The sequence below is a fragment of the Mustela putorius genome, unplaced genomic scaffold, assembly GCF_011764305.1.
Source record: "Mustela putorius furo isolate JIRA1106 unplaced genomic scaffold, ASM1176430v1.1 tig00003909_pilon_pilon_pilon, whole genome shotgun sequence".
In the NCBI taxonomy this organism is placed as follows: Eukaryota; Metazoa; Chordata; class Mammalia; order Carnivora; family Mustelidae; genus Mustela; species Mustela putorius.
This window is the reverse complement of record NW_025422057.1, coordinates 25,584,456-25,610,774: the sequence shown is the minus strand read 5'-3', so window position 1 is coordinate 25,610,774 and position 26,319 is coordinate 25,584,456. Positions and strand designations below refer to the sequence as shown.

Below are 26,319 nucleotides of genomic sequence, written 5' to 3'. Positions count from 1 at the left end.
CGGAGTAAGCAGTGGGGCCCACACGATGGTGAAGTAACACCGAAGGGGGATCTAATGTGAATAAAGGATTCTGTTCTCATTCATTCCTTGTCCAACATTCACTCTTGTTTGGATTACACATAGTAATGTACCACATACAATTATAAATCTCTTTACCTTTTTGGTAAGAATGACACAAAATAGACTTTGTCAGAATTACTGTAGGACACGAACTTGTACTATTACTACAAATTCCAGGCAGCACACTGTTACCTGATTCTCCCCGGAACTTTCCTATATAGACACAATTTATGCACATGGGATCATACTGTGGCTAATACTCCAGGTTTTCTTTCCCTTAATGTATTTTGGATAACTTTTCATAATTATGTAGATCTACTTTGCTTTTTAAAATAGCTGCATAGTAATTTCATTGTGTGGTTGAACTGGAATTTATTTAATTGGGCTTCTACTGGTGAATATTTAGGTGGTGATGCTTTCCTCATGGAAAAATCTTCTTATCTCCAGCACAATTTTCAGCAATATGGAGGGAGAGCTAGATAATGGGGATGGTGAAAAGGAGAAATTATGAAGGAATTTATAATAGAAAAAAAATGTTTTAAAGATTTCTTTAGAGAGAGTGTGCTCTTAAGTAAGGGGGTGGGGGAAGGACAGAGGGAGAGGGAATCTTGAGCAGACTCCATGCTGAGTGGGGAACTGGGTATTGAACTTGATATCACCACCCTGAGATCATGACCGGAGCCAAAGCCAAGAATCAGACTCTAAACCAACTGAACCACCTAGGCATCCCAGAAAATGTTTGGTTTTTTAAAGTTGTCAAATCCCATCTTTTTTCTCCTCTATAATAGCAGTGATGTGAAGGGGCACCTGGGTGGCTCAGTGGATTAACCCTCTGCCTTCAGCTCAGGTCATGGTCTCAGGGTCCTGGGATCAAGCCCTGCATCAGACTTTCTGCTCAGCAGAGGGCCTGCTTCCCCCTCTTTCCACCTGCCTCTTTGCCTGCTTATGATATCTCTCTCTCTCTCTCTCTCTGGCAAATAAATAAAAAATCTAAAAACCAAAAACAACACACAATGATGCGCTTGAGGTTCCCAGGAACAGGAAACAGAAGAGTAAGATGCTAGGACTTCTGCTATGTCAGGACAATACGGAAAATGTCAAACTATTTTTGCCTTCATTTTTTTCCCAAGTAGATTATTTGCATAAAATTTCCTTGCAGGATTAAATACATTGGATAAGAAATTAAACTACATGATCTAGTTTTCCCTCAACTTTAGGACTCAGTGACTTTCGATAATCTTATATTAACTGTACAGTAATAACAATCCCCCCTCCTCATTCCAACTTGAGATCCTCAGGAAGGACTTTACAAAAGGAAACTTGAGTGGGAAAGGCGATAGGTGTCTCTTGAACAAAATCAGCCCTCAGTTTCCCCTTTAAGCAGGCTTAAAAGGAATGGGTACCTGCTCAGGCCTTTCCTTAAAATGCCTGCTTCTAAAGCAGGAAATGGTGTGACTTGATTGATCTGCAGTGTTTTTTAACACTTTGTCTAGGCTGAGATAATTTTTGTTCATTCTGAACATCACAAAGAGAATTGAATTTTTATGTATGACTTGGTGTCTGTCCCTACCAGTCTTGTCTACTTGTGTTATAAAAATCATGCAGGAAATTTAGTTGAGTTGCAATCAAGAGGGGGATTGGACTACAAAACAGAGTTCTAAATGATGATTGGTCCAGAAAAGTAAGATACAAGGAAGGGACAGAAGAGAAAATCATTAGAAAAACAGTGGCATTTGGCCTTAGCAGCAGAAATGCATTTCTCTTTTTGGAATCTCCTCCTGGGTTTGATGGACTGCTGTGAATCTGTTGGACTCTTACCTTACTGGTATGGCCAGTCTTCATCATCCAAAGGCTACGAGTCAGAAATAGACTCATTAGTTCTAAAATAAATACCAGAGTTCTATAGAAGAACTACCTGTCTCTTGGGAAAGATGAGAAGGTTCCCATTCTCTCCTCCCGAAAGCCGTCTTTTGTCTTAGCCATGTTTTCCATTGCTGATCATTTACTAGGAAAACATTCCAGTGAGTGTACAGTGAGTGTTACCACCAAAAAAGATGAAGCGGAGATGCCCGGCATGCTTCACTATTTATAATAAAAATATTTCCCCAAAAGATGGGAAAATCCCAAGTCTTTAAATACTCTGGGAGAGAGGAATAATGGAAAAAACTCTTCAGTTTCTCTTCTGTTGATTCAGGAGAGTTTCTCACAAATCATTTGGATGGGCCATTAAGTCACAGAATGGCTGGAATCTTATATTAATTGCCTGACTTTGGGTTTCTGGCTAAAGCATCTGGCAGCAAAACTGAAGGCAAGCAAAAGAGAACCCCAAGTGGGTGGTGGCATGGGAATGCAAGCCCATCTATTGTTTTCAGCCTGGAATCCGAACTTAGGTGGAAGGACCAGATGGTGGTCTTTAATGGAAGGGGTCCATTTGGATGGATTGAAAGAAAGGATTTAGCTTTTTTTAGATACAACTACAGTTTAGTCTAGGTAAATTTTTTTGTTGTTCCAAAAGGTTACTTGATTTGCTCTTTCTACCAGAATGTTCATTAAGCATCTCGCTCTGCCTCAGCATCCACATCACTTTGTCTTTGTAGACAATCGTCCATTGTCTTGGGTTTGAGACATGAAAACTTCGTCTAATCCTAATTTTGTTTTGCTATCTGCTTTCTAAATCCCTTTGTGGTGCGGATCCTGAGTCTGTCCAACAAGCAGAACCAGCAGAAGACAGACAGACACACACAGTATTCATTAAGGGATCTGTTAGAAGGAACAGGCATGCATCATTGTGGAGGCTAAGGCAGTCCTGAGTCGGTCGGAAAGGACGCACGCCAGCATGGTTTGCAGCTGTTTTTGACGTGTGGAACTTCTAGTTCTCAGAAAGTCTGCACCCTGCTTTTAAGGCCTTCTAGCTAATCAGGTCAGGCCCACTCAGGATAATTACCCTCAAAGTTAACCGATTAGAGATTTTAATTCATCTGTGAAATCCCTTCCCGCAGCACCTCGGTTAGTTCCCTCCCCAAGTGGACACATGAAAATTCCATACCATCTAGAGAAACCGAGGAAGAGCTCTCTGGAAAATGATACTGCCGTTGAGGCACCTCTACAGATGTTTATTAAATTCAGGCTTATTTCTCTACTAATCTTGAGAAACAGTCCTATCTGAGCACTCAAGAGTTCCTAACTGCCTACAGTGTGCCTTGGCCAGCCCGGGAAGGGCAAGCCTCAGGATAGTTCATCTCATCAGGATTAGACCCTCCGAACCCCCTGCTCTTATGTTTTCAAAAGTTGCCTTGTCAACCAAGCTTTTGTGGACTAAAAAATGTTTTCCTATTGATTACCATTTTGTGAGCTTTTTAACATTTGCCTGAACTTAAACGCTAAACTTAAGTGTCACTGCCAGTAGAACACTAAGTCTTTATTTCACCAGAGAAACTATTAAAATGGCCTGTTTGGAGGAGGGGGAGGGGAAGTCCATGAGATCTTGTGGGGACGGACCTGTTCTGTGTGGTAACTGAGGCAGCATCCGTGCCCTGGTTGGGATACTGGGCTATAGTTTGGCAAGATTTTACCATCAAGGAAACTGGGTTAAAAACACTCAGCATCTTGTTTCTTACGACTATGTATGAATATACAGTTATCTCAAAATGAAATCCTAATAGAACAATTTATTTTATAAAGCAAATAATCTTTTTGTAATGAGAATCCATTTTCTAATCATTTAAAAAAATGGTTTCCTTAAGAAGGTAGACACCTAAATATATTTGGTCCTCTGCCAGGAATAAAGTATATTCTCAACATAGATTTGTTGAGTAGAAGAGCATATGCCTGATGGGAAAATTGGAGGGGACAGGTGAGTGTGTAGTGTTAAATATAAAGTTTTTTTCAAGAATCACGATTAAATGCTTAGATGGAATATTATTGGGCATATTGTAAACAGACCATGTCTCTACAATGGTGACGACTGAGCGAGATGTGGATATAACTTAAAAACTAATGGACAAAATCTGAGTAAGCCCAGAAGATACCTTTAAAAATGCAAGTGGTAGTTTCAGGACCGGTGAAATAACTTTCTTCCTTTCCTTTTTTTTTTTTTTTTTTAAACACAGAGAGTGGTATAGATGGAAAATAAAAAATATTTCCAAAGGATTTAGATAAATTTGTGGCTTTACTCCATATATATTTGTGTGCCTGTGATTGGCCAGGCAGTTGTCTGTGGCTTTAATATACTTCAGGAATTTTCCTAACATGTAAAGGTGGTTGTCCTTCGAGGCAACCATACCTTCCCCCCGTCTCCACTGATACAGCCGTCAAGTTCTGAGAACCCCATGGATTGGATTTTCTCAGCCTGTGCGGTTTCTGATCTGACTGCGTGAGAGATTGGTGCGGACAACGAAATCCAACCAGTCAGTAGTAGCACTATGAAGATATCTTACAGACCTAATTCCTTTTAAAATGTCTTAAAAGATATTGACAACCTAATTTTTTTTCTCTCTGATACTGCGATTTTAGGGATACAGGATAAGAAGCTACAGTTATGAATGGGAAGGTGGCCCCAGGCTCCATTTAGAGGTTAAGAGGCAGATGTGGATAACACACAGGGAGGGCCGCTGTCGGTGCATCACTGGAGCTGGGCCCTGGTGGATCTAACCTGTGGCGGTGGTAGAGGATGGTGTTCTGCACAGTGCCCAAGACCCTGCAGTCAACTTCTGGGAAGGCATTTGCTTTGCTTCTGGGAGGGGAAGAAAAGTCCTTTGGGGGCCAAGGGCCTCAGTGAGTGACAGCCTCCTCACTCTTTGAGTGACCATTGAATAGCAGGCCGGTTCCCCTGAAAGTTCTATCATCGGAGGTAGTAGGTAACTTCCGAGTTCTGTTCAGAAAGTGGTCCTGTTAGGAAATGTTATCTTGTCAAAACTCTCCCCTCAGTGCCCTCCCAACTCAGATTTTAGGGAGCCATGATTCCATGGCCAACCCCAGTAAACCACATTCGCCCCCACCCCGGGCAGACATGACCTAACTGGGAGTGAGGCTGTGGGTGACTGAGATGACCCCGCATGTCTGGGCTGGAGGAGCTGTCCGGCCGGAGAGAACTCAGGCAGCCGCTTACTGGTCGGCCACAAGAATTTTTGGAAGTAGTAAAACTTTTGGTAAAAGGGGGCTTTTGTCTCCCAGAATAGCAACAGTTATCATCACTTAAGCCCACTGATTTCTATATACAGCAAGTGCTTCTATATATATACTCCTGTATTGTTTATATAGGACTATTTTAAGATCTGTGTCACATTTTTCTGGTGTATTTTATGGTGGGAAAATTCAATTGGAAAAAATGCATTTAGCTCTGGTGGGGGTGGTAAGGTAAAATAAGTACTTACACACACACAGATGCACACACACACACACACACACACACACGAATTTGTTTCCAGTTTAGCTTTAAATGGTACAGAAATCACTGGGCAATAGAGCTCCTGAAAAAGAAATTCTGTTGCTTCTCCTTAAATTGAATTGCTGTTCTCATGTTACATGATACCTGTTACCATGTTAGTCAGTACAAGACCTACAAGACATGTGTAAGAGTTCACCCATGTTTTACTTACAAAAGTTATGAGAAAATGGCTTTGTGTAATGTGGCTTATAATTCAGGGGAACCTTCTTTTTTTGGGGGTGGGTGGGTAGCTGTTGAATTGAGAGGGAAATGGATGGGGAGAGGACCTGTGTCTGGTTAAGGGTAATGTGGGTGCAGAGACGCAGGCGCTCGGGCTGGGGGATGGTGGGAGCTGCGATCCCAGAGGGGTGTGTCGTGGAAGTGAGTGCAGGGGTTCGGGTACTGTGAGGACCAACCCCTTCTGAGAGATGCTCCTTCCTACCTGTTGGGTGAGGTGGGGTGGGCCTCAGCCAGGTGCTGTGGGAGAAGGGGGTGATCGAGGAGCTCAGTCCAGCAGAGAAGATGACAGCCTTACTAGGAGGCAGCCAGTGACCATGCCTGATGAGAAATGTAGGGGACGCTGTGGGAGTTGAGAAAGAGAAAGGACCATCTCTACCTTTGGGGACCAGGAAGGGCATCCTGGGAAAGGTGCCATTTGGAGAGGCGTTCCACGCGGGGGCAGCAATGACAAGGACTGCCAGGATTGGGACTTCGAGGAGAGCTGGAGTAAAGCTGTCATGGTTACAACTGGAGGACATCGGGCCACCTGCTGGCTTGTGAGCATGTAGGAGGAGTATGGAGACAGAGGTGGAAAGAGGGGGCCATGTGGCCAGGTTTTGATGGCCTCTGAGCCCTACTCTACCAGGTTTTCTCCTTCGCTGAGCAGATGGGAAGTGAACACCACAGAAGGGATGACATGAACGTGTTGCAATCCAGTGAGCCTTAGGTTTCCAGGAGCAGAAAAGAGACAGGAGTTCGGGGATGTGCTAGACTTGGCGGGGTTGTGGGGGCTGGGAGGAGGGTAATACAAAGATGCATAAAGCCTAGGCTCCTGTCTTCAAGGAGGTGACAGTCTCATCAGGGGAGATGGAGGAACAAGTGCAGGTAGCACGCTGTTGGGTGAAGGGCACAGGCGCCACCGATGGCTTTCCATTTCAGAGACTTGAAGGCTTCTGTTGAGTTCCACCCCTGCCCAGGTGTCTCTTCTAGCAGTCTCTTCTAGAAGTCTCTGGTCTTTTCATTTGTGCCTCATGTGGTATGGTTTGTACATTTTCAAGGACCTTGGTAGTTCTGTCCTCAGTTTGCCTCTGGTAAATTACAAAACCCAGCCCCGAACACAATAATGCAGGTGTGACTGCGGACAGGAGGAGCATCGCTTCCCTTCTTCGGAGGCTGTATTCCCACTTAATCATCGTGAGCTCGCATGTTGCAGGATCACTGGGATTTCTATTTTGGGAGGATCCTTTGTCAACAAACAGAAGGGGCTGGGGAACGGAGGTCTTCCCAGGGAGACCACAGGCGGGCCTCTACCTGCCTTGGAACCAGAAGTGAGTTTATCCTACTTAGGCACGTCTGTCCCCCTCTGTTCCCTCTTCCCTGCTCTGGGCTCCCCTCTAGCCTCCTGCCTCATTCACCCCCTTTGGTCCGTTGTTCTGCCCTGACCTTGCTAGTCCTCCTGGGCGGTGGTTCTGCAGGAATCTGTACCTGTGGAGACTCACCGGTCTCACTCATCATCTTAGATGCTCTGTATTCACGCTTCATGAAAAAGGAGGAGGAAAAGTGAGAGCAGGGAGAGGAGAGGCAAAGGCAGTTTCAGAGCGTCAAGCCTGGGTGACTGGAAATCTAATGGTGTCATTTCTAGAAGTGGGTACTTGGAGAGGGGCGTGTTGCTTTGGAGAGGAAAGCCTAGTTCTGTCCTAGTGACACAGGTCTTTGTGGCGAAGGTCCCCAGCAGAAGCAGCTCATGTCTCCCGCTAGCAAGAAGGGTCGGAGTGGAAGTCCCACGGACTCTGGGCACGGACCGCGGCCTTCGATGCTTCACGCTTGAGGGTCTTTTGTCCCCGTAATCAGCTCTCATGGCCTTTTAGGCTGCATTTGATGATTTCCAGTCCTCTCTGCTTCTTAAAATCGTTTTTTAAAAATCTGGCTTTCGAAACCCCATTGTCCTTCTTCTGCATACTCCCTCTGGCCTCTCTCAGCTGGCCTGTCTACAACAGGACTGATGTCACCCTTTCAGATGCGGGCCTTCCAGCAGCCCTTGGCAGTAGCTGCGACTCTCCTTCCCCTGGCTCGGGCGGAAACACCTTAGAACTGGCCTTGACTCCTCTCGCCTCTGCCCTACATTCAGTCCATCAGCCAGAGCTGCCGGCTCTATCTGACATACTCAGAATCTAAGTACTTGTCACCTCCACTGCTAGCACCTGCTCCACGCCACCCTCCCCTCTCACTTAGATTCCTGACATAACTTTTCCGGCTCTCCCTTCTCCCGGCCTCAGCCCTTCCCCACTGCCGAACTCTTCCTACCAGCTGCCAAGCCTCTTCTCACCTCCGCAGGCAGGGAGATCCTTTTAGAACCATCCAGGCCATGCCACTCTTTGGCTCAGAACCTTCCAATGACCACCTGACCACCTGTCTCAGAGCAGAAGCTCCCGCCTTTCTACTGGTTATATGACCTGCCCCTCCTCTCCACCGGCTTCCCTCTTGCTGGCTCTGCTCCCTCCACACCAGCCTCCCTGCCTTCTCCTCCAGCCTCTCCCTCCTCAGGGCCTGTTATTCCTCCCGCCTGTCACCCCCCGCCCTGGTCCCTTACCTGCTTCATCTGGCTCCTCTGTGCCCCTCAGCTTCGCTCCGATGTCCCCTCATTAGTGAGGCCCTCCCTGCCCATCCTGGATTAAATAATTCTGCCCCTGCTGTTTGTTCTCCATGGCTCCTGGTCCCCAGCTGGACATGCTTTTTTGTTGTCTCTCCCTCCTAGTGTCTCTCTCCCCCACCAGTTAGTTGCACGGCCCTGTGTTTTATGGGTCACAGATTATGCTCATACACTTCATCTCACGTGATCCGTTGTGTTCATATTTTGTAAAACAAGGCTCATTCTGCTCCAAGTGTATTATTGATTGACTTCTTGGCCAGTAATCAAAACTGATGTCCTTGGGGAGAACCTGAGTATGGCCCTTCAGATCTCCTCCATCCTATTTTGGGAACTTGTTACCACTGAGAATCTTTTTTTTTTTTTTTTTTAAAGATTTTATTTATTTATTTGACAGAGAGATCACAAGTAGGCAGAGAGGCAGACAGAGAGAGAGAGGAGGAAACAGGCTCCCTGCTGAGCAGAGAGCCCGATGTGGGACTCGATCCCAGGACCCTAAGATCATGACCTGAGCCGAAGGCAGCGGCTTAACCCACTGAGCCACCCAGGCGCCCACCACTTAGAATCTTTTTAAAATGAAGGCCTCCCCAAGCTTCCTGGGCCCCAGCTTTGGTTAGTGAGGGGCTCCCGCACGGCATGGCGTAGGGGGAACAGACCATGTGCTCTCTGCTGGCCACGCCCCTGGAGTTGAGCAACGTAGCAGTAACGATGATTGTACCATGTTTGGCTTTTCTCCACATTGAATCTTCCTGCTTGTGTTCTTCCTGCTGTTTGAGTGGCCTCTCCGGGCCCCACGGACTCTGTCTCATGGCTACTTTAATGGGTCTGTTGGACTACTCGCTGTCACGGTTAGCACGGCGGTGTCCAGTTTTTCCTGGTTCCATCCTTCTTCATTGGTCTCTTGGCTTGCTTTCTTGGCTCTGTCCGCTAGTCTGTCTGCTGCTCCATCGCCCCTCCCTGACATCCAATTTGTAGAAGAGCAACCGAGCTCATAATTTCTCTGGGTGCCCTCTGTCCGCCTCATCGCTGTCCTGCCTGATTATTTCCATCAACATACTGCCGGTACTTGTCTTTTAAAATCTGAGCCTGGTGGGCGCCTGGGTGGCTCAGTGGGTTAAGCCGCTGCCTTCGGCTCAGGTCATGATCTCAGGGTCCTGGGATCGAGTCCCACATCGGGCTCTCTGCTCAGCAGGGAGCCTGTTTTCTCCTCTCTCTCTCTCTCTGCCTGCCTCTCTGCCTACTTGTGATCTCTCTCTGTCAAATAAATAAATAAAATCTTTAAAAAGAAATAAAAAATAAAATAAAATCTGAGCCTGGGATTGAAGCAAAGTTAAAAGGTACAGGGCTGCCACCTGGCCCCTGTGCTGGGCTAGATCAGCAGTCCAGAGAGAACACGCCAGGTGGGAACAGGCAGCGGCAGGAAGTTGATGGTCACTGAGCTCATCTCATCATGGAGACCGGTTCTTCCGAAGTCATCTGTGCAGGTGCCTTGCCCTGAGCACACAACAGTTAAAGATGAACAATCTAGGTTACTCCTTTCTAATAACTTGCTTATAATTCTGGATTTGAGTTGAGATGTCTCCTAGAACCCTATAGTCTGAAAACAGGCCTGCTTGGGTTCTCTTCAGCCTGACTTGGTGATCTGTTTTTCCTCCATTTCTAGGACCAGAGCTGGAGGAAGAAAGGCTAGGGGTTTATATTTCAGGATGGTTTGAAGCGACTGGAACACCACAAGATCCCTTCCAGCTTGCCAGAAAGGGTTCTCTCCAGGTCCTAATAGTGACAGCCGTGTATGTTTTCTTTGTTACACATACACTTTATTGAGTTCATTTAATCTATAGATATTAAAAAGTTCTAGTGTTATTTAATGCCTGTAATTACATATTTTGCTGATGGCTGTATTTTCATCTCTTTGGAAGCTAAGTATCCATTAGTTCATAATCTTTTCTAGTTTTTGACTTTGGCTTTCATGAGTTTCCTCAAAGTTGCTTTTCTGCTGTTAATCCTGACTTAATTCTCCCCACACTCGGGTTAAAAAGTATGTTATTTGAACTCAGTTATTTAAAATTTCTCCCATCAACAAGTTTACCTTTTCTTTTGGATTGCTCCGTGGCTGAAATTGAAGACCACATTCCTTGCGGCAAATGGTTAAATGGAGGGGATACAATCTCGTGATCCGACAGGAGGAACGTTTTTGTTTTGTTTTGTTTTGTTGTATTGCTTACCTGGAAAAAAGTTTCAGAAAACAGGACTTCTCACCAGGAATTGCAAAGCTAAAAGAATGTGGCTCTGGGGCAGCTGCAGGAGTTTCAACACTGGAAGTAGGGGGATGAAAGCCTACAAGTGAGCTTGGAAGAAAACTTAGTGATTTTTCGGTCTACGAAACCTAACTCACACGAATAGTTTCTCGTCGAGTATGGCCCTTTCCACTCAGATCTGTTGGTGCCTTCGAGCTGGTATTTCAAGTATGTCCATCTGCATTTAAACGAATCGCTCCAAGACAATCTGATTATGCGGTAGTTACTTTGGTGAGAATAGTGCCTCAGTGGAATGGAAACTTCATTTTGAGTCTAATATTAGACCTTGCTTTGGAAAATTCCTTTTAAATGATCACAAGCTGGGAATAGCAAAAGAATTTAACTTTCGACAGACAGCATTCACCAAGAATTTTTAACTGCTTATGTTTGGGTCCTTGGGAAAGCAGATGTGAGAAAGTGACCGGCCTGAATGGACCAGGGTAGCAGTGACGTGACCTGATGTGTGTTTATATCTATTGCTGATAAGTTTCCCTCTTCATTTGCTCAAAATATTTTCATTCTTTGAGCATGAGCACGCTAAGGATGAAAATTGTTAGGATGCCTAATCGTCTAACAATCTAAGCTTCGAGGCTTCCCTGATGCCTGTAAAGGGATCTGAAGCAGAGCAGGAAAGGACCCACAAACCTATAAGACCAGAGCCAGTTTCTGAGTAAGTGCTGGGAACTCGATCACATTCTGACCCCCCAGAGAATATTTTTTAGTTTGTCTAGCTGGTTGTGTTTGAGTCAACTCACCTGATTTGAAGTTTTAGGTAAACTTTATTTAAGTAACCCCCCCTACCATCCCCCGCTCCAAAGAATCCCCACCCGGTCATTAAAGAAAGTAGTACACATGTTAACAGAGCATGAAATTTCCAGATCATGTCTTCTTGGCTTAAATAAAGGACCTGTTTTGGATGCCTCACATGCCTTGGATTAGGAAAACCAATATCGGTATTTGAGAGATGCATTATTATCTTAAAAGATTTTTTTTCTGGGGCACCTGGCTGGTTCAGTGGGATAAGCCGCTGCCTTCGGCTCAGGTCATGATCTCGGGGTCCTGGGATCGAGTCCCGCATCGGGCTCTCTGCTTGGCGGGGAGCCTGCTTCCTCCTCTCTCTCTCTCTGCCTGCCTCTCTGCCTACTTGTGATCTCTCTCTGTCAAATAAATAAATAAAATCTTTAAAAAAAATTTTTAAAAAATTTTTTTTTCTGAAAGGGAAATGCATCTTTTAGTCAGGGTGTACTTTTAATATAGAGGGTTTTCTTGTCTCTGAATAAGCTGGTAATAAGTTGATGGTGTCTTAGAACTGAGGAAGAATGTTAAAAAGAGAATGAGAGTTCCCATTTCCTGATCGTTTAGGGACTCCCAGCCACTGTCCTTGCTGGTCCCAACACGATCTCTGATGTTCAGGGCAGTTGTGTGTGGCAGCAGTTATTATGAGCCTGGTTTTAAGAGATGAGGAGACTGAGGCTCAGGAAAGTTCTGGAATTTGCTCGTGATCACACAGCTAGTAATGGCTAGGAAGGGCCTGTACTGGGATTTCAATCCAGGACTGTTCAGCTCTGGGGCACCTGCTCCTCCCTTACCCTTCTGGCCGTCTCCTCTGGCAGCTGTTCTTAAACTTTCTTGTCTTCAGGGCTGCCTGGGTGGCTCAGTTGTTGGGTATCTGCCTTTGGCTCAGGTTATGATCCTAGGGTCCTGGGATCGAGCCCCACATTGGGCTCCCTGCTCAGCGGGAAGCCTGGTTGTCCCTCTCCCATTCTCCCTGCTTGCATTCCCTCTCTCCCCCTGTCTCTGTCAAATAAATAAATAAAGTCTTAAAAACAAAAACAAAAACAAAAACTCTGTCTTCAGATCTCTTTAAGCTCTTAAGAATTACTGAGGACTCTTGAACTTTGTGTGGGTTCTGTCTTTTGATATTCACTGTATTTGAAATTAAAGTGGAGTAATATAAAACACCTTAATTCATTTCTGGTTAATTAATTTTTGAAGGACAGTAATAGATACACTACATAAACATAAATAACATTTTTATTAAAAATAACTTTTCCAAAACAAAAATAGCAGCCCATCTATCATCTTCGGCATTCAGTCTGTGCAGTATATGTTTTAATTGAAAAAGATGAAGAAAATCTGAGCTCCCACAGATATTTGGAAAGGGACAGGGTATTTGAACAACCATTTTGGGGGATTGGGAATATCTTCCTTTGATACTCTACCAAAACTCCACAAGTGGTAGTTTTTTAAAGGTTAGTTGTCATGTAGAATCTGAAACTATTCCAGTGGAGTTTGGGTACACTGTTAAATTGAAATCCTTTGGTCTGAAATCTTCCTTAAAGAAAAATTCTGCATACTCTATGTCGGTACTCTCCCAGTCCAGGAAGGAGAGCTTCATTTCTACTCCTCCCCACTCCGTGAGGGTGGGTTGGACTTCATGACCGGCTTCCAAGGGATAGAATTGGAGAAAGAAGAAAAATGAGTAACTGGATAGTAGAGAAACTCGAAATGTCATGTGGCTGTCGAGAAAGCCCTGATGTGATGTAACTAGAAAACCCAGAACCCCAGTCTAATCACGAGAAAACATCAGACAAACCCAAATCAAAGGACATTCTACAGGATTCCTGACCAGTACTCCTTGATTGTCGAGGTCATAAAAAAACAAAGACTAAGAAATTGTCAGATGCCAGAGGAGACAGGACACCTGAATGCAGTGTGGTACTCTGGACTGGATATTAGAACAGAAAGAGAGAGTTAATGGAAAAACTGGTGAAATCCCAAATAAGTCTGGAATTTATTGTATCAATGGTCAATTTCTTAGTTTTACAAATATGTTGTGGTAATGCAGGGTGTTGACAATGGGGGCAACTGAGGAGAGGCTCCACAGGCATTCTGCACTGTCTTTACAGCTTTTCTGTCAATCTAAAATTATTCCAAATAAATAGTTTATTTTAAGAAATCCACTGGTCTAGGGGTACCTGGGTGGCTCAGTGGGTTAAGCCTCTGCCTTCAGCTCAGGTCATGATCTTGGGGTCCTGGGATCTAGTCCCGCATCAGGCTCTCTGCTCAGCAGGGAGCCTGCTTCCCCTCTCCCCTCTCTGCTTACCTATGATCTGTCTGTCAAATAAATAAATAAATAAATATCTTTAAAAAGAAAAAGAAAGAAAGAATGAAAAAAGAAAAGAAATCCATTGGTATAACCAAGCAGCAGACTCTGTACCTGTAGAGAACAAACTGATGGTGACCAGAGAGGGGGTGAGCGGGAAGATGGGGGAAATAGGTGACCGGGATCAAGGAAGGCACTTGTGGCAATGAGCGCTGGGTGTTGCATGGAGCTGTTGAGTCACTAAATCGTACACTTGACACTAATGTTACCCAGTCTGTTAAATAACTGGAATTTAAATAAAAGCTTCTTTTAAAAAAATATTAAAATTGGGTATGAGAGGAAAAAAGAATCTGTTGTTCTGACTTGTACTCTGAATAGATTGTTTACCTGTGCATGACTTGGTAGCACCATTCCCATGGCCATTTGGAAAATACTGGTTCAGATAGTCCTGTAGATCTTTGACATGTTGACCTATTTCATTATTCAGTATTTTTAAAAATCCCACTCGTTACTTCATCAGAAAACTCCTTGTTGAGAAGTTCTCAAGCCTGTGGTGGACACAAGTTTCCCCAAATCCCAATTTTCCTGTGAAAGCTCAAATTTTATCACTAGCAAATGCTGCTGTTGTTTTCCTTAACGTTGCAGGCTCATTTTGTCCATTTTCAAGGAAATATTTGCCAGATATACAAGTCTAAACACCATCCATTGGGTACTTACCCTTCAGATAAAAATGTCGTCCAGTGAAAAACGTGGCTAGTGCAACCTGCCCATGCAAACAGTTGTGTAAGTGCCTTTCCTCAAGACAATGATTATACCTCAGGATGTGACTCAAGTGTTTTAGGGTGGGTCTCCTTTTGCCACGTACAGTATTAAAGGACAAGTACTCAAGGTCAAGATTTAATGAAATTAATTTTTACATCTTCACTAGGGACATTCTGAAGAGAAATGGACTTTCCCCCCATTTCCTGAGCATGTGTGGTGGCAGAGAACCTGGTCTGCCCCTACTGCCTCGCTTTGTGCTCGGGCAGCTTTGCCTGATGGGCTCAAACCCCAGCACAGTGCAAAAGGTCGGGAACGTTGAGTGTTCCACTGGAAATCATCTGACCTCGCTGCCCTCCTAAGAGGGTCTTGGGCATCCCTAAGGGTCCACAGACCACACTTGGAGAACCATTCTCCTAAAAAAAAAAAAAAAAAAAAAAAGGCGGTTGCTATAAGGTCACAGAGGAGGGGCTGACATGATTGAAGACCCACCCCATGAGGAAGCGAATGGTAACGGGGCGCAGGCTGACGTGTGTAGAAGTCGAGGCTCTTCCTGCTCAGTCGTCTTGCTTTCGATGACTCGGGAAACTTTTCCATTTGCCTGTGCCATTTCCACCCCGTGTTTAAACGCCGAAATGCAGACTTGGATCATCCGGTCTCTGCGTTCGCCTCTGTTCTTAACATGCTCCCGTGCCAGACTTCCTTCCGGAGAGTCAGAGAATTGCTTCCTCAACTTTGTTTTCTTTTCTTTAAAGGTAAATCTCATTTGGCCATTGTGCAGCGAGTGAACAATGAAGGAGAAGGGGACCCGTTTTATGAAGTTCTGGGAATTGTCACATTAGAAGACGTGATTGAAGAAATCATCAAATCTGAGATTCTAGACGAAACAGATTTATACAGTGAGTAGTCAGAGTGTGATTTTTTTCAAAACCTTCGCTGTTTTCTGTCATCTCGTTCGTGAGTCCGCTCTCGTCTCCAGTGGCCTCTTGCCTCTGTCTCTCATGACGTGCTGTGTCTATGTGTATGTGCTGTGTGTATGTGGAACACACCACTTAGCTGTGTGTTCCAGAACCTTCATCAGAGGGGGGAAAGGAGAGGCAGGGCCTGTGGTGTAGAGTGGCAGTATTTCATTTTTGTGTTTGTCTTTTTTTTTTTTTTGAAAAGCCAACTTCTTCTAACAAGGGATGAGGGCATTACTTGCCCTGAACAGAAAACTCCCTTCTTGGTTTTTACTTTTATTGTAGGTGTGGTAAAAGAGTTGCTCTTCACTACATTTTTATTTTCCACAGCTAGGCAGTTGTGTTCAGATAAATTTCTTTTTCTACTTAAGGTCCAAATTCAAGTGCTTGTGAGGAGGATTTGTTAAATGGATGGATTGCCACCATTTAAATGTCCTTGTTCTAGAACCCAGGGGCCAGGGTAGAGGTGAGGTTTGTGAGCGTAGCTTTGCTGTGGCAAGGAGTGCTCACTGGGAGGGACGGGGAGCAGGACAGGGTAGGGTACACAATAGGAATGTGTTTTTCCCTTTATGTGCTACTCTATCTTCTTTGGGGGGGGGCAGGGGGAAATGGGTGAAGGGGGTAGAAGTCTCTTGGCTTGTTTGTAGAGGGAGGGGAAGATCCGCTGGTCTTTGCGTGTGAGGTAAACAATCCTGGGCTGAGTATTGAAGCGGAATCCTGTCTCACTGAAGTCCTCAACTGGATTGTTGGACTGTGGGGTGTAAACCTTCTTCAGCCTCATTCTTAGTAGAATCTTAGTAATCTCTTTCAAGAGATTAATAACGAGACAGGGGAGTGTTTGCCTGGAGATGTTTGGGGCTCTCAGAGGTGGGCCAGAGAAGAGTATCTGGGCTCTGTTTGTTCTGTTTGGCTTATTAAAGCATGACTTAAAAGGGAAATGGATTGTTCACATGGCCTGGGGCCCCTGGGATGGGGCCTGCCTTGCTTAAAACAGAGCGATTTTTATTTAGTCCTGCTAGATGGGAACGTTCCTCATTTTAATAATGAGAGTCTTCCATGTACCCTTGGAAGGATAAACTTGATATTTAGGAAATGACTTGCTTCTGAAAATGTGTCTTTTTTCTCATCTATATATTAATGTGTTCTTTAAAATCACCATTTCCTATGTGTTTTATCTTCTTGACACTTGGAGAGTAGTCAGAGATCACATAATCAAGAATATTGTTACTTGTGTGTTGACAGTCTTTTCATCCTTCCTTCGAGTGACCATTTAATACCAAGTGTGCCTCTTTATATATCTATAGAGAGAGAGAGAGAGATTTTTTCTTTGTTTCTTCGGGGGTGGTACTCATCATAAGAAAGATAACTAAAGTACTTACGAGATAGGAGATCTTATGTTTGCTTTCCAGTTAAAGTCTCTTAAACCTCGATTAAACTGATTTTACACAGAAGTGTTGCCCAGCCTGCCTGGCTGGATGGAATGCTGACCACATGGTTTTAGGGATATCCTTGAAGTCGAGAGGCGATCAGGACTCTGAGGACTACGTTTGCCATTAGAAAATTATTTGGAAATATGGTGTTGATTTATGCTGTCTGGTTCTGAAAAGAATTCGAGACAGAAGAAAATGATAAGTTACGATTGCCCTCACCCCAGGACCAGCCTGGTAATTAAGTCTGCTTGGCCCTAGGCATGAAATGGTAATAGCGTACAGACTCAGGATTCTTGAGAGAGGAGTGAGCGATTCAGGTCTTGTCTTTAACCAAGTTTTTTCTTGATCATTTCTCTGTTGAGAAAAGTACTGGAAAAGGGTTTTGTATTAGACACCATCTAGATCAGGGGTTTGCAAAAACAACAACAACAACAAACTACAGCCCACAAGTGGCCGCCAGTGTTTGGAGAGCCCCCAAGCTGAGAATTTTTGTTTGTTTTTTACATTGGGTAATCATTGAAAACATGAAAAGAATAATTACTTAGAGACATGAGAAAATACTATGAAATTCGAATTTCATCTCCATAGTAAAGTTTTGTTGGCACACGCCCTGTTAGCTCTTTCACATATGGTTGCTTTTGTTCAGCAGTAGGGTTGAGCAGATCCAACAGACACCGTGTGGCCCCCAGAGCCTGAAATACTACCTAGCCCTTGACAGAGGAAGTATGCCGACCTCTCTTCTGGTTGACCTTCTTTGTATTTGCTTGACCTTGAGGGTCTCCGGGTCTGGGGTAGAAATGAAGCTAACAGATATTATTGTTAAAATGTTCTATGAAAACGTTCTTTTCTGTTTCTGAAGAGGTTTTGTTCAGATGTTTGTTTTCCCTGTTTCGGCGGAGGCTAAAAGCCTCTGCAAGGCAGGGCACCGTTCGCTGTGTCTTCTGTCACCCGGTGATTGTTCTTCCTCGCAGTGTGGTGACACCGAGTGACAGGAGACTGTGTAGGCCCTGAGATGCATGCCATCACTGTGGGGTTACATGGCTTGTGTGAGGGTTTTGTCCCTGTCGTGTACTCACAAGGGCTCTGAAGATCTTTGTGGAGAATGTTTACCGTTGGTCCTAGTCGCCTTGCTTTGAATTGGGTCATGACTGTGCTGCACTGATTTGTGGAGGATTCTCTCTCCTCCTTTTTCTGTGGGGCGTTGGTGCCTAGAGTGCCTGCGATCTGGAGGTAGTCTAGCCTTTCCAGTGGATTGTGTCCTTTCCATTCAAAAAGTGCCCTGATGTAATCGAATGCATTTCCTTTTATCTTTTCTCGTTCTTCGGTCAGCTGATAACAGAACGAAAAAGAAAGTGGCCCATCGGGAAAGAAAACAAGATTTTTCTGCCTTTAAGCAGACAGACAGCGAGATGAAGGTTAAAATATCACCACAGCTTCTCCTGGCCATGCACCGTTTCCTAGCAACAGGCAAGTGCAGCTTATCACAGTTTGCGATCTCTCCGAACCCTGGACCGTGTTTCTCACCCACCGCTGACTGGGGTGGGCTGGGGGTGGGGACGGGGAAATGGGGTGATAAGTAATGCCACTTTTGTGTTTTGTTTTTTGTTTTTTTGTTTTTGTTTTGTTTTGTTTTGTTTTTTTCTTTTTAAATTCTCTCCTCTCCTGTGTTCAGTGTCGGCATGAACCCTCTGAGACATTTACCAGGGGTGGACCAGTAACTTAAAATTGGTCTGAAAGGTAAGGATGAATGTTAGTGGCACACTGCATGTGAACAGTAGGTCAGGTCATCTGCTTCCAGCTCAGTGCCGGGGAGAGCCCGCTGGTGGCGTAGACTGGCCGTGCAGACCAGACACCACCTCCTGGAGTAATTCTCTCTCCAGCTTGCCTTGGAAGAACAGCCGGACCTCAGTGGTAACACGGGTGCTCTGATTTGCAAAGAAGAAAAAATAGATTTTCAGAATTAAATCTATCTCTTAGGATGTCCGTGACATCAGAAATTCTAAGCACTTTGACGTGGATTTCTTGGGGCCTCTTCAAGTCAGATTAACTTGGGCCCATTCCAGGAGGCAAGCGTTCACATTATTAAAACCACCAATCCAGCCGGCACTGACTGCTCCAGAAAGGTCAAGGTTGAATGGACTTAAGAGACTGACTAACCCTTCTCACATCCCCAAGTGGCTGTCTAGGTGAAGGGTGAGCTCTGTGGGCCAGGGGAAACGTGAGAAAATCTGAAAGTACCCAGTGGCCTGTAGAAGACGTCTGTGTCCAAGATGGGCGACCAGTGCCCTTCAGCTGTATGGAGCATACTTAAAAGATTTAGAAAAGAAGGCTAACAGTAGCCATGCAATGGATGTTATATACTCTTTAAGACCCTGTTTTCAGATACCTAGAAATGCTCAGAGTACAATATTTATGAGCCGGGAAGTTATTCATAATTTAATTTGAGGCGAGGAAAAAAAAAAACACACACATAAAACTGTGAGATCACACAGGCACATGTGCTCACCCGCTGCTGAGAGGGACGGCGCGGTGGGTTCCTAGGTGATTTTCTTTTCCTCTTTTATTTTCTGTATTTTGCAAAACTTCTACAGGGTACCACCTCATTTCGTTATTACGAAAGCTAGTACAGAAGCTAATACCGAATTTATGGTTCACCTCGTGACAGCAGTTTTTTAAACATATAAACAGTATCTTTGACTTAATTTTTCAAATTCTGGTAATGTTGTTTATCATTGCGGAACCATACTTTAAATGTTCTCTCACTCTGCCTCTGAGGTGCCGGGAAGTCCAGTTTCAATCAAGCAGCCCTAAACCAGTAATTCCGGAAGAGTTTGGGTACCGGAAATAAAATGGATTCCTTTTGCCGATACAGATACACATTTTTTTTTTTTTTAATTTTTTTTAGTTAGCAAGTTGGAGTGCATGTCGCTGTGTGCACGTGCCTTGCTTCTCCTCTGAATCTCCGCCTGCCTTTGTTCCCAGACTCTCTCAGAGTAGTGGAGTGGGAGAAGGAGAGGTGGAGCCTTTCGTCGGGGCACCTGGTACTAACCCACACCTACTTGCTTCCTGACCTTTGCTTCTTCCTTCGGCTGTTGTTGGACGGTCCGACTATGGTGGCCTGTCAGAGGGTGTCCTGGCAGTCGGGAACCTGCTTCTGGTAGACTTCGATTGGTATCAGAAAACTTAGGGCAATTTTGTAAGAACTGAAACCAATGACGGGTTGAAAAGGAAATACTTAAACAAATACGAGACGTTGGTATTTTCTAATTTCTCTCAGGTAACCTTCCCCCCCCAAGTGGATCACCAAACGGAAGTGTCTTTAATCCATATTGTATTGCTTTGGTTCCGAATATTCTTATATTCTAAACTCCTGAATCACTAGTATGATTTTTTTTTTCCATCCATTGGAAGTGTAATATCAAGTTGTGTTTATATCTATAGAAGTAGAAGCATTTAGCCCATCCCAGATGTCAGAGAAGATCCTTCTAAGGCTGCTAAAGCACCCCAATGTCATCCAGGAACTGAAGTATGATGAGAAGAACAAGAAGGCCCCAGAATACTACCTCTACCAGCGAAACAAACCTGTAGACTACTTCGTTCTCATTTTGCAGGTCAGAAGAATTATTCAATCGTTGTTTGATCTCACTGTGTACCTGTCCTTCCGGTTCTGAGGAGACTTTTCTCTAGGTGAACGGGTGTCCAGGTTCACATACCTAACTTCCGGGGTCACGTGATACGTGGGAGGATTTCCTCCCCCTGTTTTCCTCTCTGTAAAATAATTTCAACATAAAACAATGTCATTAGTTACTTCAATTTCCAATACTAAAAGGCACTGACTGGTTGCTGAGGCATGGAGGCATTCATGTGAAGAAGGGTGAATTCAGTTGTTTATATTTTTTTGAAGACTTTGGAGAAGTCCCTGTACACACTCAAGTCTTGATTGGGTATTTGAAATTTAAGTGTGGTGACTTCCTGGGGTCTCTCTTATCATCTTTTTCTTTTTTCCACTCTTCATTAGGACTTGGTCGTTCACAGCTTCCTAGAGGTAACATACTATCTCTTCCCTTAACAACATCAAATCAGTCCATTTATTACTGTTTTTATTCCTGGTTACTAACCAGGCTGTTCTACAGAGGAACTAATATAATCATCACAGACTCTCGTGGCAATGGAAACTTAGTTCCTTTTCAGTAATAACATAATCCACTCTATCAGGTGAGAAGGTCCATCCATTCTGGACCGTCCTTAAGGGGTTTTGGTGCTTGAGTTGGGGGAGGCCCTTATTCTATCCCAGTTTCATTTGATAGAACACCATCGTTGACATGGAAACCAAGCAGTACAATGGACGAAGTGTTGGTTTTATTGACTGCTTATGCCTCCTTACTGAAGAATTGCTTACACTGAGTAAAGACCGATTTCCTGTAAAAGAGTCCTAGCCCCTTACGCATTCTCCTACTTTCTGGTGATTTCCTAGGTATGAATTAGAGGGATTATTAGAAAAGTATATTGATGGGGCGCCTGGGTGGCTCAGTGGGTTAAGGCTCTGCCTTTGCCTCAGGTCATGATCTCAGGGTCCTGGGATCAAGCCCCACATCGGGCTCTCTGCTCAGCAGGGAGCCTGCTTCCCCTCTCTCTCTGCCTACCTCTCTACCTACTTGTGATCTCTGTCAAATAAATAAAAATCTTAAAAAAAAAAAAAGTATATTGAGGACTTGGTAGGGCCTACAATTTACGTGAGTCCAGCAAGGTCCCAGTTCCCTGAAGGATAATTAAAGAAGTTCTTTTTATTTGAAAGCAACTCTTATCAGATGTCCAGATGAGGGAAACTCTGCAAAGTGGTGTGCTCATGTCCTTGTTTGGATGCTGTTGTGATGTGTGGAGGAGGAAAGAAGAAACTATAGAAAAAAACTGTGTGTTATCTAGTCACCTGCCACTTTCATATATTCTTTTGTGGAAACCTCTCTTGGCAGGTTTTCTAATTCAATACCCTGATTTTTGTCTTAACTTTAGTCTCATTCAGTCCTGCACTGTTTGTTTGTTTGTTTTCTTTTTCTCTGGAGATACACACACTTGAACCTCTGAGGGGGTTTCAGGGAGTTAATGTACTGTAGCAAAAGAATAAAACATTGGTGCTTCTTCTAAAAGTGAGATGGGAATATTCCTTAAACCTGGAGAAACTTGGACTACACTAAATTTTGGATTACACTTTGCTTAGGAAGACTTAAAGGATAGACATGGTAAATTTCGGGAGTAATAGTAGAAACTATGTGTCTTTCGGTTGTCGACTTTTACGTAGTTAGCCTGTATGAAGTGCAATTCGGGAATGTTCTGTTGGTGTATGACAAAGCCGTTTCCTGGCTGAAAGATCTAAAAAGAGATTTTGTGAAAGAGGGATTTCATACTCCCCATTAATTTACAAGTAAATCTTTAAGGTGATTTTTTTTTTAAGATTTTACTTTTTTATTTGACAGAGATCAAAAGTAGAGAGAGAGAGGGGCGTCTGGGTGGCTCAGTGGGTTAAGCCGCTGCCTTCGGCTCAGGTCATGATCTCAGGGTGCTGGGATCGAGTCCCGCATCGGGCTCTCTGCTCGGCGGGGAGCCTGCTTCCTCCTCTCTCTCTCTGCCTGCCTCTCTGCCTACTTATGATCTCTCTCTGTCAAATAAATAAATAAAATCTTAAAAAAAAAAAAAGTAGAGAGAGAGAGGAAGGGAAGCAGACTCCCTGCTGAACAGAGAGCCCAATTCGGGGCTCTATCCCAGAACCCTAGGATCATGACCTGAGCCGAAGGCAGAGGTTTAACCCACTGAGCCACCCCGGCGCCCTTTAAGTCAATTTTTGATAAAGGGTTTGTGTGTATTTTACCTGTATTTGAATCCCTACGTCATGTTAAGTATTTATAGAGATGGGGACTTTTTTTTTTTTTTTTTGAGTTGTTGAACTGATGATGTCATGGAGATTTTTTTTTTTATAAATAGTGTATGTATTGGATTAAGAGGATTTATGGAGGTGTTTGAACTATGGAGTTCAATGAAAATTAGGTTCTTGTAGGCCAGCCAATTACCCAAGGTACCCGGAGTATAAGAAAACGAAATAGGATGATCCCTGTCAATCCAGCACAGCTGTCACCTTTACAAAGTATATTCCTCTCTGAAATGTCACTAGCCCAGCTGGGGAAATTGGTGCCAGGTTTTTGGGCATGTTTCCCTGTCTGCTAGAGCATTAAATCAGAAATGAGCTGCGGTTATGTGCCTTCTGTTCCTGGCCCCGAAGCCAGTGAGCAGCCCTCTTCTGTAGATACCGGAAGAAAATTCTTCTATTAAGTCATTGATGTTTGGAATGTAATTATAAATAGAAACCCATCGCTCTGAGTTTAAACTCTAAATGAAATAAGATCGAATTTATTCGAAGTAAGCCATTTAAGCTTAATTAAAAGAATGATTCTTTAAGTTACTGGGCACATAGCTCCCACTCTGTAAGTATAAAAAGGCTGCCACCTAAAGTTTTATCTGAAAAAGTTAGATTTTTTAACTAAAATGTACTGGGTGAGAATCAGTAAGGACAGTGATAAAAAAGTACAACACAAAAGTTTATTGGCTCTGCATGTCTTAAATAACAAAACAAATACATCATACCTTTAATTGAGCTGTTTTCAAATAAAAAAACCTCAATTGTCCTTTTGATAATTTGGGACCTTGCTGGACTCATGTAAATTGAAGAACCTACTGAGTACTCATAGATGTGTGTATCCATGGAAATGGAAAGGAATATAATTTTGATAGAAAATAATTCCACCATCATAAAAGAGTAAACATACCAAGAAAAAAAATGTTTTAACTAACACAATTAATAGGAATTTGGAGGAAAATTTAAAGCCAGGGAAGTACTTTTTAGAAAGTTTTATGTGACTTCAACGTAAAGCTGATGACTTGCCATGTCATATGTAAGTTCTACTAAACTCAGAAATTTCTAGAACTACCTGTATAGCTCATAGTGAAATGAAATTGGACCTAAAAATATATCATTGAAAAGTACTAAGCCACTTTTAAATGGTGACCAGTTCTCTTCCAAAGGCTTATACATAAGGCTCAGAACAGAGCATTATAATGTATTGTCATGGGTTTCCTGAGTGTCTTCATATAAATGAATCTCTCCAGAAGGTTACTCAGGAGTCATCTCTAAGGAGGGAGACTTGGAGGACTGGGCATAACGTGGAAGGGAGACTTACTTCTCCCTTTGAATTTGAATTTGTTACCATGTATACAGATTACCTATTAAGGAAATGTCGAAAATATAATTAACATCAAACTGATAAACTCTAAGTAGCGACTGAATTAGAAAATATATAGAATATCATAAAGTACAGAAAACACATTAGAGACATTATTAAATGATGCCTTATAGCAGTGTCAAAGTTTTAATAAATTTTATTCTGAGTGCTTACACAAGGAAAAAATGTGTAATTATCTAGAAAAAGAACAAAGCAACAAACTGAAAAGAACAAATTCAATAATAAAGATAGTCATGAAAAAAGTGTTAATGAGAAAGCCTTAAAACCCATAAATAATATTAAGATTTGGTTCTTTTAAAGAGATTAACAAAATCAGTATTCTATTGATGTAATTAATGTGATAAAAGAGAAAAACAACAAAACAGGAAGTTCTCTCTTCTCCTTTAAAACAGCTAGATTCAGGGGTGCCTGGGTGGCTCAGTGGGTTAAGCCGCTGCCTTCGGCTTAGGGCATGATCTCAGGGTCCTGGGATCGAGTCCCGCGTCGGGCTCTCTGCTCAGCAGGGAGCCTGCTTCCTCCTCTCTCTCTCTGCCTGCCTCTCTGCCTACTTGTGATCTCTCTCTGTCAAATAAATAAATAAAAAATAATAATAATAAAAAAATAAAACAGCTAGATTCAAAGAAATTACTTGGGAAAAAAATGGAAACTTGGAGGAGCTCATTTTCTGTGTGATACAAATGGGCGGAGATGGTACGATCTTCAAATTTCCCAACTAAAGAGGTAGCAGTTAGAGACGAGCAGCATCGCCAAAGAGTTGTTCACTGTGACTGACCAAATTAGGTTTGTTTAGGAACACAGGGCTAGTTTAAGAACAACAGAACCAAAATGTGCCATGTTAGTTAGGAAAGTAGTAAAGAAAAAAAGCCCTCATGCTCCTACCAATAGATAGCAGAAAGGCAACTGACAAAATTAAGCATCCATTTTTTAAATTTTAGAGAACAAACAAAAAAAAAAGAAAAAAATCTTCATAAAAATCCATGATGAATAGTGAACAACAACAACAAAAAGTGCCGCAAAATCAATCCTATCCTTAAACTGACAGCCTCCTTTTGGGAGTCCATAAAATCACTCATGCACACACATCTGAAGAAATTATGTGCTCAGGCAATCGATGCAAACGTATTTATAGCAAATCTGTTAATTACAAAGTAGTAGTAGTACATATGTCTCAACCACTTGTATTTCCATATGATGCGGCCGTCATACAGTCATGAAAGGAGCGGGGAAAGCACAGAGAAAAATGTCAGGAGTCTGTGCACAATAATTATAACGACTATAAACCATTTTCCTAATTCAGAGTTGGTATTTTACAGTGAAGGATTTTTTTAGTCCTTTGGGGAATAAAATGTCTAAGCAAAAAAATATATATATACACATATGTATAAACATATATATATAAACATATGTATAGACATATATATGATTATATATATAACTATATATATATATATATATATAGTTCCTCCACAGCACATAGCCAGATTGACTTTTTGAAAAATAAGAAATAGAATACTAGGAAAACAAATAGCTCTTTTCTTTGCCAATTACAGAGTCAGTAAAAGGAGCACTTCCCCCCCACCCCCACCCCCCGGTGTTAATTTTTCTGCTTGATTTCCTGCCTCAGATTTTGTGGTGGCTTTTCCGCTGTTCCACCCACTCTCTCGTCAAGGCCTCTGACAGGGCTTCAGAAGGGCTTTTCCCTGTAGAATGAAGTCTGTTCCTTTGTGGACAAGGCAGGTAGCATCTTGGAGCTTACCTGTCCCATGACGTTACTTAAAACCGTTTCACCTGTTACTGGAAGAGGACTTGAAGCCTTCCATACCAATCCTTTCTTGGGGATTTTTGAGTTACAGGGTCTGTGTGTCCCAGTGAGTAACAGATCGATAATCCTGAGTCAAGTACAGCTAGCACCCATTTTAAAGGAAAAAAAAATTACTTGGACACCCAGTGTTGACCCTGTTTTTTTAACTAATTATACACAGATATGCATAAATAGAAACTAGGTATAAGCTCCTTTTGTGCTCTTGGGAGTTAGAATTGGTATAAACCCAGACTTGTAATTAACTATTTATTTAAAAATTTATTGATTGATTTATTAAGAGAGAGAGAGAGACCGCGAGCACAAGCA

At 43.1% G+C, this 26,319-nt stretch overlaps 1 protein-coding gene across 4 annotated transcripts in view; it reads left to right on the top strand.

Annotated features, from left to right (window-relative positions):
• CNNM2 (cyclin and CBS domain divalent metal cation transport mediator 2) overlaps window positions 1–26,319 on the top strand; it is a 154,350-nt gene that overhangs the window by 101,446 nt on the left and 26,585 nt on the right. For 3 of the 4 annotated variants that reach the window (XM_004749353.3, XM_004749350.3, XM_004749352.3), the window contains exons 2-4: window positions 15,269–15,412; window positions 18,232–18,369; window positions 20,344–20,513. In XM_004749353.3, coding sequence (XP_004749410.1) covers window positions 15,269–15,412; window positions 18,232–18,369; window positions 20,344–20,513 — 452 coding nt within the window. Of the gene's footprint in view, window positions 1–15,268; window positions 15,413–18,231; window positions 18,370–20,343; window positions 20,514–26,319 lie in introns of those variants that run through there. The other variant, XR_001178912.2, reaches the window with a different exon arrangement.